The 15,872-nt window shown below is 34.4% G+C and overlaps 2 protein-coding genes across 2 annotated transcripts in view; one reads left to right on the top strand and one right to left on the bottom strand.

Annotated features, from left to right (window-relative positions):
- LOC134848232 (pre-rRNA-processing protein TSR1 homolog) overlaps positions 1–6,341 on the bottom strand; it is a 311,724-nt gene extending 305,383 nt beyond the window's left edge. Inside the window, exon 1 of the mRNA XM_063865616.1 lies at positions 6,331–6,341. The gene's annotated coding sequence lies outside the window, so the exon portion shown is untranslated. The remainder of the gene's footprint in view (positions 1–6,330) is intronic.
- Positions 6,342–7,087: 746 nt separating this feature from the next.
- LOC134848404 (uncharacterized) lies at positions 7,088–14,493 on the top strand. Its single transcript, XM_063865834.1, has 5 exons — positions 7,088–7,241; positions 7,639–7,886; positions 8,517–8,667; positions 10,361–10,375; positions 14,281–14,493. The coding sequence occupies exons 1-5, from the start codon at positions 7,133–7,135 to the stop codon at positions 14,487–14,489; spliced, it is 732 nt and encodes a 243-aa protein (XP_063721904.1). The 5' UTR covers positions 7,088–7,132; the 3' UTR covers positions 14,490–14,493.
- The last annotated feature ends 1,379 nt before the right edge of the window (positions 14,494–15,872 follow it).

The following is a 15,872-nucleotide window of genomic DNA, read 5'->3' as shown; positions in this document are numbered from 1 at the left end:
ATTTTTAAAAACATTTTTGACTCAAATTGCAAGCCAATATTCAGAATATCTCAGAAATAATTGAGCCTTAATAATTAATAAAAAAATCTCTTAATAATTAAGCCTAGTCTTGGTGCCGATTATGGTTCAAAACTGCGTTTCGGCAATAAAGGTGTATTTTTTTGTATTTGTCAGATTACAAATCAAAATTTTACTTTGCAAATATGCATTTGTTAACTTCCTCCTCCACAAAGTGTGACGGTCCAAAACACTTTCAAATTGTTACACTGAAGATTGGATACTCATTTTACAAAAATCATCTAATTTCATATTTCATCAAAATTTTCTCTGCCTCGATACGATAATCGAGCTGTCATTTTTATATAAATGATAAATTAACTGGATCAGTATTTGACTGTAATTTTTACATAAAAACTGAAAAGAACCTCTTTCTTTATTCTTTTTTCGAAATTTTGAGGAACTTCTAATTTCCTCACAAGCTGTAATACTATCGGTACTTTTGGCATTTTGACAGAGCCGAAAATTTAATGTGTGTATTTAGTTTGTTTGTTTACTGATAATGAGCTGAGGTAAAACTAAATTTAGTAAATGGAAGACCGCTTTTATAGAAATTAGATTCGGACTTTCGATGACTCTTCTGAAAGTTTTTGATTTCTCCTAACCAACTAAACTTCAGATGACTTTTTGTTACTGTCCCGACTTTTTTCATTGAGAATTTATTCCAAATATCGTTAATTTCGTTAATTTACTTTCTTGTCAAAGTTTTTGCGTTCCCCAAACACAAGTGAAAAAACCCTGGTTACTCAACACTAGAGTCACCGCGGGCTTAACAGTTTTTCATTTACAATGCATTGGAAATCACCTGAATGCTGATGCCTTACTTAAAATATAATAAAACTAGCAAACTTCTATATTCTGGCAAAATATTCAAAGAAGCTAATTTTTGAATTTGAAATTTTAGTTAACAATGCATTTACCATGGCATACAAAAACAGGCAATGCTTTAAACATTCAAAAATACTCTTTTAATTTCAATTTTTGGGTATCCAGGACTACGTTATGCGGACAAAAAATATTGCGTGCGGAAAAAATGGAAAAAGTTTTGTATGAGTAGAAAATATTTTGGCGCTTTAAATGAGATACCAAAAATTATTTGAGGCATTTTTGCAAAGGAATGTTTGCAAAACGTTAATGGAAAATTGTATGATTAACGTTTTTTTGCTAATTTTTTTTTCGCAAATGATGAAACACGGACATTTATGGTAAAACAAGAAAAAAGATCATTTAAAATTTAATAAAACCATGTTAGCAAAAATGTATGAAGTTTGAATGAATTGTATTTTTTCTTAGACTTAGTTTATGGAATTGTATGATTCGCGTTTTCGGTCTATGGAACCATCTCGGTATATCATTTTTTCTTTAACAAAAATTAGTCGAGGACTGTTAATGGGCAGTCAGAAGATTCAGGGATTTGACCTGACAGGGGCAGTCTTTTTCACGGTATAAGTCCATTTTTTGTTAATTGAATCCATACAATTTAGGTTTTTTCAGGAAAGTAAACATCATGTTTTAATGCGTTCAAACCAAGCACTATTGTAGCCCTTTTTGCAAGTGAATCCTTATATGACTCTACAAAATAATTTAAAACTGTTTTGCTTTATTGTGGAGTAATCAAACACAATTTAGGTTTAGATCTACAGTTATTTCGTTTTGGTTATAACTGTAGAGCAGATATATTAGAAGTTTTAAGAGTGATCAAAGTAGTGAGTAGTACTCTTATATAGATCTTGCTGATTTGTTTTTCAGGAAAAAGTCTTAAAAATTGTTCACGCTCAATTTTGATTTTTCCCGGTTTGACTTTGCGTTGATTTCTTTTTAAATTCAATGCATTTCTATTGTTAAGAGAAAGCAAATTCCACTGCCGAACGACAAAATTGTAAAGATAACGAAAACGTGATCGACTTCTAATTTCGAAAATGGTTTAAGACTCCGTGTTTTGAAACTTTCCGAACACCCACTATGAAATCCTGTGCGTGCGTTTTTAACCGACTTCAGATTTTTTAACCAATATCAGCTCGACTTGTAGATGGAATTGTTTTTTTCAATTAAGGGACAAGTTTATGCGATTCATCCAAGGAAGACTTAAATTTTCAGAAGTCTTTTTTCAATCTTTTGATTTTATTTTTTTTTAAAATTCAGACAAGCAGATCTAAGATTTTTTCCAGGGAGGGGTAAGGGGGCTGAAATTTTGAAAGTTTGCGCAATATTTTGTTAGGTTAACCGAATTGATTATCCAAGCTCTCTCAAAGCACTAGAATATCCTGTGCTTTTAAGCCTTTTTTGGAAAATTTTGACCAAGGAAAATGTTTTTTTTTGTTTGTTATTGAAACTGAAAGCATCTTAAGAAAAATTTTACGGTTGGTTGGCCTAAAAGTTAAGTCACAAAATAATACCAAAGGGGGATATTTGCTTGATGAGGAGGTCGAATCCCTGAGGGGGCGCATCCCTCCCCAAAATCCGCCCCTGATATCATGTGAATTAAGAAGTAGTTGAGCATGTCTGAGCAGCAGCTAAAATTGATCAGAAAATAAGTAAAAAAAATTGTAAGAAAATCTTGAAATCGTTGTTGTCCGAAGCTCAAATTCAAAAAGGTTGAATTTTGCTAATTTGGCAAAATTGAGATAATTAACGCGCCTTGTTTGCGTACTTACCACACTTAGGCCGCGGATTTTTGCCTTGCAATTTCATTTGTCGAAGCAATTAATTTGGACGTGTAATTGGGCTACAAGACCTAAATACATCGTAATGTAAAATACATAACCGTATTGGTTCAAATTATTTTTTTTACATCAAAATTAGGAAAAAATCATGAAAAAAATTTGTATATTTCAAAAATTTATTCGCCAATTCTTCAGCCACAAAAATTTCAAAACGGCCTTAAAGTGCAGTCAAGACATTCAGGGCTTCGCCCTGACATACGAGCAGCCTTGTTGTTCGGATTTCCGAAAAAAGGGAAAATTCATGCTTGTGCCGGTCTTTTTTCAGTCGATTTTCGATTATTCAACTAAGCAGTTTCAACGGAATTTTTTCATACCATCCTAAATACCATCCTATTCATTTGTGATTATTCATTTTTAAGTTATGAGGTGTGAAAATTGCTAGTATGGCCAATTAGGGCTAAATAAAGAGGGGGTTTTTTGCGTTCTTTTAACCCACGTAAGCTGCGGGTTAATGTGCTAGTGCTAAAGGCTTTTTAGTTCATATTAGCATGTAAGAAATTAAATTAAAGAAAAAAGAACAAAAAATAGGTTGTAAAATTTTCAGCCAAAAAACGTCTAAATTGGCACATAAGTGCAAGCGGAGCTTGTTTGACTTTAAAACGTATCCTAATCTGCGAGCTGAAATTTTGTCACAAAAAATTGGTCGTTTCTGCTAACGCGTCCAAAATATCACACTGGGAAACGCTCTGATAAGTGATTGAAAAACAGAAAAAAATTCGCTGGACTCAATTTCAACAGATTTCAGCGTTTTAATCCAATAATCAAAACAAAAAACTGGTTTTGGTCGTATAACCATAATTTTTCAAGTGGTCGGAACAACAGCTTTTCATTATTAGAAAGCTTAATTGTGTTGTTCATTTCTAAGTAAAATGCTCTCTCTGAAATGAAAAAAAAAAATTTGCTGATACAAAAGGAACGAAAATAGTTGCGAATAGTTTGGCCAAGATACTTTTGTGATTGAAAAATGAGGGAATATTTTCAGGCTCAAAAGACCGAATGTGCTAAAATTTTCAACAAATTAGTTAACTTAATCAATTAAAAACCATGGGCGCTCCGTGCGGGTTTAAACTGTCCTAAACTGACCGAATTTACCGCATATTTTTGAATTATAATCTTTGAATTCAAAATGTCTAAAAAAATTTCGCGCTTTTGGTCTGACGCGCATGACAAAAAAACCTACGCTGACAAATATAAAAAGCTATGTATACTTTTTTGCAGTAGTTATTGTTTTAATTGATATTCGAAAACGTCTTGTAAATTCTTGAAATTTTAAGGTCTTGTAGCCTAATAACACGTCCAAATAATTTGTTTCGACAATTGAAATTGAAATGCAAAAACCTGCGGTCTACGTTAAGTACGCAAACAAGTTGAGTTAATTATCTCAATTTTGCCAAATTAGCAAAGTTCAAATAATAAAGTCAATTAGCAAAATTCAAAGGGCAGCAATGTTTTTCAGATTTTCATACAATTTTTTTTACACATTTGCTGCTCAATTTCAGCTGCTGCTCAGACATGCTCAACTACTTTTTAATTCACCTGATTTCAGGGGCGGATTTTGGGGAGGGATGCGCCCCCTCAGGGATTCGACTCCCTCATCAACCAAACATCCCCCTCTGGTTTTATTTTTTCACATTACTTTTAGGATAACCAACCCTAAAATTTTTCAGCGTCAATGTATACTATTGTTGAAGTGCAGCGCACGCCTAAAAAAAATTTTTCATTGGTCAAAATTTGCCAAAAAGCTTAAAGGGACAGGGTTTTTTAGTGCTTTGAGAGAGCTTGGAAAATCAATCTGGTCGACCTAACAAAAATTCGACAAAATTTTTAAAATTTCAGCCCTCTCCCCCTTCCTTGAGAAAATGCTAGATCCGCCTGTCTGAATTTTTTTAAAACTATAATCAAAAGATTGAAAGAAGATTTCTGCAAATCTAAGTCCTCTTTGGATGAATCGTTTAAACTTGTCCTTTAATTGAGTAAAACAATTAGTTAAAAAATCAGAAATAATTTTTTTGCGGTTAAAATCGCACGCACAGGAATTCAAAGTTGGTGTTCGGAGAGTTTCGAAAAACAGAGTCTTAAACCGTTTTTGAAATCAAAAGTCAATCACATTTATCATGTTTTTTGCAGTTTTTTTTTGTTCGATAGCGGAATTTGCCTTCCTTTTAACATATTAAAAATGCACTGAACTTAAAACGAAATCACAAGTCAAACCGCGAAAAATCAAAATTGAGCATGAACAAGTTTTAAGACTTCTTGCTGACAAAACAAAATCAACAAGACCTATATAAGAATACTCACTACGTAAATTACTCATAAAAATTCTAATATCTCTGTTCTACAGTTATATTCAAAATGAAATACGTGTAGATCTAAACCTAAAGTGTGTTTGTTCAATTCACAAAAAAGCAAAACAATAGTAAATTATTTTGTTGAGTAATATAAGGATTCAGTTGCAAAAGGGCTACAACTGTGCTTGGTTTTCTATTCAAATGCTCAAAACACGATGTTTACTTTCCTGAAAAAACCTAAGTTATATGGACTCAATTAACAAAAAATGGATTTATACCGTGAAAAAGACTGCCCCTGTCAGGGCAAATCCTTGAATCTTCTGACTACCCTTTAACTGTCTTCAAATAATTTTTATTAAATGAAACAATTATATGCCGAGGTGAGCTCCATAGACCAAAACGCTTATCATACATTTCCATAAACTAAGTCTAAGAAAAAATACAATTAGTTCTATCTTATACTTTTTTGCTAACTTGGTTTGATTAAACTTTAAAAGATCTTTTTCTTGTTTTGCAATAAATGTTTGTGTTTCATCATTTGCGAAAAAAATTTTTTTGACAAAAGAACGCTAATTATATAATTTTACATTTATGGCGACTCCGAACATTCTTTTAGTTATTATCAAAAATGGCTCTCATAGTTCTTGGTATCTCATTTGAAGCTCCAAAACCCTTTCTACTCTAACAGACATTTTCTATTTTTTGCACGCAATATTTTTTGTGTGCATAACGTAGTCCTGGATACCCAAAAACTGAAATGAAAAGCGTATTTTAGCAGGTTTAAAGTATTACATGTTTTTGTATGCCACGCTCAATGCAAGATTAACTAAAACTTCAAAGTCAAAACTTAGTTTCTTTGAACTTTTTGCCAGAAATTAGAAGTTTGCTAGTCTTATTATTTTTTAAGTTTCAGGTTTTTTCCAGTGGAGGATTTAGGGGGGACGCCCCCTCCTCCCTCAGGGGTTCTACCTCCCTGCCGACCCTAAATTTTTTCTAAAGCTGTCCTTGGCGCCAACTTATATTAATTTTGAGGGGGGAGCGAGTGCCGAAAAAAAACCTGATTTTTCGAATTTTTTTAAAAATTCCAACCCCCCTCGAACAAATCCTAGAACCGCCCCTGTGCAGAGTTGGACCTGACACTGAATTTGAGGCATTGGCCTAGTTCGGAAACAAAAATTTTAAGCCCAGTGTCGGCCATGGCTCATTTTTATTGAAAACACGAATTTCCTAACAGAAAGTTAATTGAAAGTCAAATTTAAGAAATTTAATAAGTCCATTGGCCGCAGCCGATCCTAGCAGTTCGATTTGGCTGGCTTTTGCCGCAGAAAGGAGGGCACGCTTGATTGTCTGGATTTGCCCAGCCCTGGTTGAAATCACGCTCCGTTTTTAGCTTGACCGGTGAAAGAAGTGATCTCGTTTGAAAGTCAGGCCTGGGCCCTACCCGGACCGGTTGTTGATCCTAAAAATGAGGCCCGAGCCCGGTCCGTAAGAAACCCGGGCCCGGTACTGACTCTGTCTCTGATACATTACTTTGAACGTTTTCTGATACTTTAATTTGAAGGTGTCAGTTTTAGGAACGCGTATAATTGAAGGCAATGCGCAGTTACATTATATTGGCTCTGTACTCATAGACTTTTTGCAGCACCTGAAATTTTAGGCTTTTTCCTGTGCCTCCTTTGATTTTTCCGAAAATATTGTTGCAAAAACCTATTTAGAATAACCTTTGACTTTTTCAATTGCATTAAAACATGTCAGCATGAACAAGTGAACAAATTTTCACAACATGAACAATTTTGATACATAATCATATTGTATTTTTGCCAAAGTAAAAATTAACCAAAATTGGCAGCCGATTGAAAAAGAAAAAAGATGTTTTTTTTTCAGTTGTGTATAACTTGCTGTTGTGGCGGATTTAGTAGTTTAGCGAAGGCTCGGATTTTTTGAGACCTTTTCGAAATTGGTCGCAAAAATGCGACTTGTTCTAGTTACAAATTTTGAAGTGATTTAGAATGCAGGATCAATCCACCGGCAGACAAGCGCCAAATAGTGCAACCGAGTACTGGCATGATTTGGGAGAAGGGTGTTGCGGCATTTGGGGAGTCCCCTGAGGATCTGAAGGGCAAGCGGGTTCAACTTCCAACATATCCTCAATTTTTACCACTTGTTACTTATGGCAAGTAGTTTTACATCAAACGTTCAAGTAATCTCTATTTGTTTAACTTTATAATGCCAGCTAAACATACCAATAAGTTCCACCACCGAGAATTGCAGAGCATTCTTCAATGGTAGCTTATAGCTGCTAAGATGGCCATGGTTACTTTGGTTTTTGTTATCTTATAACGAGTTCGGTAATCTTGGTGTTAGGTTAAAAATTAAATAAGACAAAATTTTATCAACAAGTTGAAGTTGTGTTGGCATTGCAAATAGAAATAGAAGGGGTTATTGTTTTTTTTTCTCTAAAACTCTTTAAACCAATTCAAACAAATCAATTTTTTCTGCTTCTTTGCATTCCTTGACTCTTTCCCAACTCTGTCTGTTGACTTTGGTTTTTATAAATGATGTTTTTGTAGGTTTTTATGCGGAGTTTCGCTCACGAGTTATTTTCAACCGAACAGTGTGGAGAGATGCTGAGAAAGTGTTCAATGGTCTGAACAAACTGAACAATTGCTGGACACAGACTGGCTGCACTGTTGTGTATGTGCACATGAGAATGGGAGACTACAAGTACCATCTCAACGCTCTCCAGTGGGACTGCGACGTGTTCGAGAAAACAAACTATCTCCAGGATGCCTTCAAAAAAGTAGCCACCCTCTACAAGGTAAGGGTCTATATCTATTATCGATTATACAGTCAGCTGGTTAATGATATGTATTTCACAACATCTGAATTCTTTCAGCCTTTTGTTTTTGGAAACAGATATTCTAAGCATTTTTCTGTAATAGGCTGCATTAAATTAGAACTGACAGAAATAATTTAAAAGTCAATATGGCCACAAATTTTTAGATGGCCTTTTTCAGACTACAAGTTTGTCTGAAAAATTAGCTTCAGGTGTGTTATATAGCCCTAGGTCACGGAATCTGCATCACAACGAAACTTCAAATGATTTAGGGACAAAACACAACGAAACTTCAAATGATTTAGGGACAAAACACAACGAAACTTCAAATGATTTAGGGACAAAACACAACGAAACTTCCAATGATTTAGGGACAAAACACAACGAAACTTCAAATGAAATGAGCTACGGAATCCGTGACAACACCAATTTCACAAGTCAAAAACACCGAATTTGCATCTCTGTTTTAAAGTATATTTCTTAAATAATTGTAGGAACATCAACCATTTCAATAGGTAACTCATTTCTTAGTGATCAGAAAGAATATGCTTTTTGTGACCAAAACAAGACGCGTAACAAATCATAATTTACCAATCGAAAAATTGTTTTCAGAAGCCAATGTTCTACATCGTTGGCTACTCAGACAAAGACGTAGACAATTTCTTCCACACGCACAAAGAAGAATTCAGTCCATACCATTATAAGCTAGTTGCACCATACGAGCGAGAAATGCTGCCCCACAGAAGAACAAAATCATACCAAGGTTCGTCTCAATAACAATATGTCGTGTGCAGTGGATTGCGCAGAAACTTTTCTGGGGGGGGGGAGTGGTTTTTTTCGAAAAGAAAATTTTGTTAACCTTTCGTTAAGTCGGTCACCGACCGATTTGATTTTCCGAGCTCTCCGAAAATACCATAAGGACCCTATTTTGTCCAAAATTTTCGGCGCCGCAGCCAAATTTAAAAGAAACATGCTAAAAATGACGTTTCAGCACTTTTAAAAAGTATTTGACCAAAAAATTGCTTTTATTTCGGCGTGCGCTACCCACTAAATTTTAGCTACATTAGCGCCGATGACGCCCTTAGAAAATTTTTGATTTTGACTAGCCAGTAATGTATCTCAAAAATATTATCAAAGGGGACCCTTTGGAAAAGTTTGGAAATCTGAATTTTCTTTCTTTTCCTACTGACTGTTGGCTGGTTTTAAATTAGCTTCAAATTCTTTGCCTGCGGTAAAAAATTTGATTGATCCAGTTTTTGTAAAGTAAAAGCGGCTGAAATACACAGCGGGTTTTTTTCCTTCCACCCTTCCCAAGCTCCCCTTTCAACCTTGCACGAGCATGAAATTTATGGTCTAACGAGTGGTTTTACAGGGTTATTTAAGGAGACTGAACATGTTTTTCATCGCTTAATTAGTCCGCATTCCAATGTTTATAGTTAATGCCAAATTGTTGGCAATATCTTTTTCGGTCAACGAATTTGAACGAAGTTAATTAAGCTAAAACTGCTCATATCGACGTCGGTTCTTAGCTTCTCACTGGTTTTCACACGTAAAAACCATTTCCAAAAAGCTAATTAATCTATAAGCTGTAGGTTTGGACAGATTAACATGTTCAAGGTCACCGATATTGCCAGCAATTTGGTATTAATTATAAAAAAAATCGGACAATGTGAACAAAAATTTGACCTGTAAATATTTGCAGGTGGGGGAGAGGAGGGGAAAGAGCCTCAAAGCGCTTTGTGGCTATCTTTGAAGCTGAAAACTTTTTTAAAATGTTATTCATTTTTTCGGTTTCCTTCAATTTAGTTAGATTTTTCGGAGAGTCAAGTTGCAATACTGAGACTAAAAATAAGGCTCGTTTTGACCTAATACGATCAAAAATTGGCTGGGTAGATTTTAACTATCAAAGAACGAAGGATGTTTTTAGCAAAGAGTCTTGAAATATGTTTGAGAGTCAAAACTTGCTATCTTGTTTTGGGTTTTTAAGGCAAATTAAGCTAATTTTCCTGTGGAGCAAATATTTGGATCAGTTTAATCAAAACAGTGTCAATCATTTAATGATCTTGCAAGGCGATACAATTTTTCAACGTATATGATTACTAATTTTTTTATCAGTTCTTTTTCCCTGACTCTCTGTTGGCTAGGTATGTCTGATCTTATTAATCGAGCTGTGAAAAGCAAGCAAACGGTAAAAAGGAAGTTTTTAACCAGAAATATGCAAAACTGCTTTATCTGAACTCAGTTTTTATTAAAATTGAATTTATTCTGACCAAAAAGTGTTCGAAAAATCATTACTGTTTTTTTTGCCCGGAAAATTTACAACAATAATACCAAATTGGACTGAGTGTCAACTTATATATCTTTTAGCGAGTTTATTTTCAAAGTTTGAAAGTATGCAAAGAGAGTTGTGCCTCATACGTTGTAAGGGAACTGGACCTTTAACAGATTTGTTTCAGATTTCGACCTTGAAGGTACGTTTAGCATCACCCTGAAAAAATTCATCCTGATGATACAAAATTCGATAACATCTAGAAAAATAAACAATTTGATTAAATATTCAAAAAATATTAGAAAGGATTTCCATTTTTTAAATGAAATTCCTCCCTTCCACGCACGAAATCAAAAAATGTTACATCTTTGCACCTTGAAACGCAGTATTACCACCAATTAGCTTGCTTTTCAATTTCATGTGCAAAATTTTAGCTGGAATAAATTGGAGAAACAGAGAATATAACGCGGGCGTTACTTATTCCAATTTCGGCAAATTAGAGACTACGATAGAAAACCCAAATTCGTAGAAAATAAATGCAATGAATAGATTTTAAGTTTTGGAGTTGATACTTTAGATAGCATAAAAACTTTATAAGCAAAACTAATTAAATCAGTGAGTGAAAATTCATGAGGAAAATGGCGAGCCCAAATATTCTATAATTTCATCAAAAATCGGAAAATTATTGCAACAGTATCGTAAAGATTCTATCTGCTAAAAAGCGAGTTTTAAATTCAACATTAACGTTAATCCTTTTTGTTCCAAATTTTGATAAAAAGTCAGCATTTCAAAAGCTTTGATTGTTTTTTTAGACTAATTGCTTGAGGAGAAAATCAGTATGGGGATAGACTTTGCACTTTTCTTTGAAACGTTCATCTATGATGCTGGAAGCAAAACGGCAACTATTATTTAAAAAAAAACGCTTCAAAACGAAATCCAGCAATCTGAATACATTTGTTCCGAGTTTCGAAGAAAAAATGCATTATTTGAGCTAGTTTTTTTCATCAGTAGAAATCTTCTTTAACAAAAACTTTCTGTCATCTAAAATATATTGACTCCCTGCCCTGAGCACAATAATAAAAGTTTGCTTCATCTGTGATTTTTGCTGTGAAAATATGGCGTTTCTAAAAGAAACATATTTGCCTCATTTGGACTTATTCACGCTTTTTCTATTTTTGTTAAATGAAGCAAGAACTGTGATTTCATCCGGCTCAGAAATTGTTTCATAAGGCAATATTATGAAAACAAAAATGAAAAAGTTTAGCTTTGTTTCTTTTTTTTATAAAAGTTAATCAATTTTGAAATTTCTAATTAATTGACTTGTTTCGTGGACCTGAAGAAACAGTCGGAACATTAAGGATTTGGTCCTGTTACGAGTAGCAATGTCGTTCCGACTGTCAAAGAAAAAAAAAGAGTTTTTATAATTGGCGCGGTTTGTCACAATTTGCCGATTGAAGCTGAGAATTGCTTGAAAATTTTTTATACCCATTAAAATTATTGACTTCATGAGCCAATTTGGCCAACCGTTGGACTATTTTAGGGGCGTTTTAAGTTTTTTGATAATTCTGAAAGCGTACCGCGAATTATTTTTGCGTGCTGAGTTACCCCGCACTATAACTTCGCTCCAACTTCAATTAAGACAAGCGACTCGGTGGCCAAAATTTTGTGTTTCAAGTTTCACATCTGCCGCTTCAAATTTTCACAACTGCTTTTCGATCTTGTACTAATTGTATGGTTTTTAATATTTTTTATTAAAAAAATATTCAAAAGTGTTTTCTTTCACAAAAAAAGTTAAAAGTTTTCAGAAAAATTTTCTTCAACAAGAAAACAAGACTGTTCGTATCTGGGCAAAGCCGTGAATGTTCCAACTGTCTTTTAGTGTCTCTGAAGCAGTGTTCGCTTTAAAAAATGATGAATATTTGGGAAAAAAATAGAAAAAAATTACAAAATATTGAGTTTTTTTTAATCATCCCCGCACCCGCCGTATAAAGTACGAAGTGATAGATTTTTCTCCTATTAACGTAGAATTTATGATAAATAGCCTGTTTCAACCAATTTGGAAAGTTTTCTATGAGGGAATATATCTCCGTTTACGCGTTAGAAGCGCGATATATATCGCGCTTTAATTGTCCCAAATCGGCCAAAATGGCAATATTTAAACCCCCATAACTTTATAAAAAAATAATCACCGGTAAAATATCTTTTCAAATTTGAGCTCAGGAGAGCAATGCCTTCCGGCTGATATAAAAAAAAATCCGTCAAAAATTCTCATTTAAAAAATCAAAATTTGTCTGAAAAAAAAACCACCCCGAGCACAAATATTCCATCACTTTCGCTACGAAAGTCGGAACAATAATAAAAAATATTCGAAACCGATGAAAGGGCAGTCGAAACTTTCGAGACTTGGATGTGATGCGCGAGCAGGCTTGTTTCTTTTAAGGCTCAAAATAAACAATTGAGACCAAATAACGAGTAATGGATATTTATAAAGGAGAGTTTACGAGGACCCTTCTTCACGAGCAGTTTTGTTAGTGTTCCGACTTTTGAAGAAAATCACAGAAAACTTATTTTGTAAGAAAATGTGCATTAATAAGAATCGCACTGAACGTATTTATTGTCACTAACTTCACGTAGACTTAATTGGTTCACTTTTCCATTTCAAAGTTTTGTTGGTGGCAGGGGCGGATTTAGGGGGGGGGGGGGGTCGAAGGAGGGGGGCGGACGCCTCCCCCCTCTCAGGGATTCGACCCCTGCCGACCCAAAGGGTCACCCCTTTGATACTTTTTCAGAAATCCATTTTTGACCGACCGACCCTAAAATTTTTCTAAAGGCGCCTTTGGCGCCAATATATACTAACTTTGAGGGGGAGCGCGCGCCAAAAAAAACGCAATTTTTTTGTCAAAATTTTTCAAAAAGTGCCCAAAAACGGCTTTTTTGACTGTTTTTTCAAAAATTTGCCCGCGGCGCAGAAAATTTTGCCAAAACAGGGGCAAAACAATGCTTTGGGAGAGCTCGAAAAATCAATTTGGTCCACCTAAAAAAAAAGGTCGTCAAAATTTTGGAAAATTTTTTGAAAATCCGCCCCCCCCCCCCTCGAGAAAATTCTAGATCCGCCCTGGTTGGTGGTGCTCAACTTTTGTTCTTATTTTAAGGTCTTTTTATTGCAATTTATTTTACCTGAACAACCAGTCCTGTTTAAAATCCATGCTTCCCTTATTGGTATCATGATCTTCCCCAAAACAAGAAGCGGCCTCGATCTAGTCTGAAAAATATTTGAAAGGTTCTGTGAATCGTGTGATTTTGAAAATGGAACCCATCCGATTTTCTACTTATTCCGCCCAAATTTGTATTCTTTGTAATCCGTTGCAATTTTTTTGTTTCGATTTCACGCTTTTTACGTAGAATCCAATTTGTATTCTTTGTAGTCCGTCGTACTAGATTCTACGTAAAAAGCATGAAATCGAAACAAAAAATTGTCGGCTTCTTGAAATAAAATTATTGGCTCAAGTTTTTTAGCCATTTTTTAACTCAGTGTCCTAAACTAGCGTCCTAAACAACAAAATTCTATACATCGAATAAATGCAAAGATAAGTTTTTGTTTTGATGCAGAAAAATTTATAAAAAGTACCTGGTATTATATGTCAGAAAGTGGTACAAAATTCACAAATTGTTCTAAGTTCCAGACAAAAACTGTATAGTATAATTTCTTTGGCTGTCTCTGTACCTGTTTAATGACAAAAGCAAAAACTGTAACTCTTCGCTTGTTTGCCAATTGCAGTCAATCAAAATACAGACTAGCAGCTTATAAGCTGAAGGATGTTGAAAATTTGATATTGAGCGGAAAAAGTAAAAAGAACTGAAAAAATTGCCCAATAAACATGTTATGGTATTTACTTGTTATGGGTCCCTAAAACTTTCCTAGTATTTCACCTCTCCGCTTTTTTCAATCAGTTTTTGCTTACAAAGAGAGTAGCCAGTAGTATTCTATACAATTTCTGTTATGCGATTTGAGGCCAAAACCTATTTTTCGCTTTGTTTATTAACTGTTTTTATACAAAAAGTTTGGTTTGTGTCCTTTTCTTGTTTACAAATTTGTTTATTTTCTAGGTATTGATTTGGCTTTACTTGCGATGAGTGAAGTTCTGATTTTATCGTACGGAAGCTACGGAGATTTCGGCGCTCTTTTGGGCAGAGACAAAAAGCATGTGTTGTATCCTGGGAAGCACAAAGCACACGATGAAACGGGTGTGAACTTGGGTCTTCCTCACTTTCTTCCTATACCATGGAACATCACAGAAACAGAACGAACAAAATGATATAAAATAGCTTTATACTCTTTTCCCTAAAAATACGTTTTTGCTGCTGATATATCGTTTCTATATTCAATTTTACTCGTATTTACGAAAAACTAGAGGGATCAGGTCAAAAATTCAAATTCCTCTTGTTTTTTAATCGGCAAGCTTAACAATACCACGCTCTAATCTGAAGTTGTTCATTGCGTCCAATGTTGTTCCCGCACCGAGGTTTAATGGGAGAAAAGCGATTGTAATGTATTTTTGTTGACTTAAACCTTGTATATATTCGAATATCGTGGCAAATTTAGACCAGCACGTCATAGATTTTAACTTGTAACGTTCACCTAGTAACGTATCAATCACACCAATTAGCTGGCCTTAAGTCCAATTTAGGAGGTTATCTGAGCCTCCTACAAGCGACCCGTACTGATAAAAAAAAGGTTTGCGATCGATTTATGCAGATAGTTCAGCGGAGACCTAAAAAAGTTGATTTGAATGGATTTATAATCGATGTTTTTTGAAAGAAAATTTCAGCTCAAATTTAATGAATCCCTTTTGGCGAATTTTCATTGTTTTGATTTTCATGGGGTTTTATAAAATAATACCATAGATTTAAATTATTATAAGTCGGTTTATATCCTTTTTGTCTATTCATTGTACACGTTTATCGAACAAAAGACCAAGTATTAATCTATACTATCAAACAAAAGGCTTTCAGTTGCCTTCTGGCGTTTATGTTTGACCAAAAAACCATGAGTATTATGTAGAATTGTTTGCGCCATCAATTTTCTAGCAATTAAAGTCGATATTTTTCTGTCGTGAAATCCGGGGTTGAGAAATTGGACGACAATCAAATAAGTTGGAGGCACTAAAAAATAAAGTTAGAGGTTTTTGCAAAAGTGAGAAATTAGACGAAAGTGAGAGAGATTAAATTTATTTGCAGACAAATTGCGTGAGAAAAACAAAATTGTTTGCAGACATCCATTAAATTTTAGTGGCCAAAAATTCAAAGTTTCAAAATAGTTCCTTCGAAGTTTTTAGCTATTGTCATTTTATGTTCTTTTTGCATTTGTGAAACCTGACTCTTAAGAATTAATTTTGTTGGCTCTTTCCTTTTCATAGCAGTGACGTCTAAAATGCCAGATCTGTAAAAGAAATTCTATTTAATTTCGTTTTTGTAGCATCCGTCTTGTTTGCTCATCGTCTAATTTCCTAGAACCCGTGAGATCCGTTTGAATCCTTCGTTGAACAATTTACCTGAAGGATTGGGCTACCAGAACTTGATTTTTTCCCCATCATCAAAAAGCATACGAAACATCTTTGTAAATGTCGATATGCTCAATATGCTATCAAAAAATTACAATTTTGCCCCAAAAAAATGTCCAAGAAGAACAAAGACAAGCA

The sequence above is a fragment of the Symsagittifera roscoffensis genome, chromosome 6 (genome assembly GCF_963678635.1).
Source record: "Symsagittifera roscoffensis chromosome 6, txSymRosc1.1, whole genome shotgun sequence".
In the NCBI taxonomy this organism is placed as follows: Eukaryota; Metazoa; Xenacoelomorpha; order Acoela; family Convolutidae; genus Symsagittifera; species Symsagittifera roscoffensis.
The sequence above is the reverse complement of the archived record's forward strand: the minus strand, read 5'-3'. Positions and strand labels throughout refer to the sequence as shown.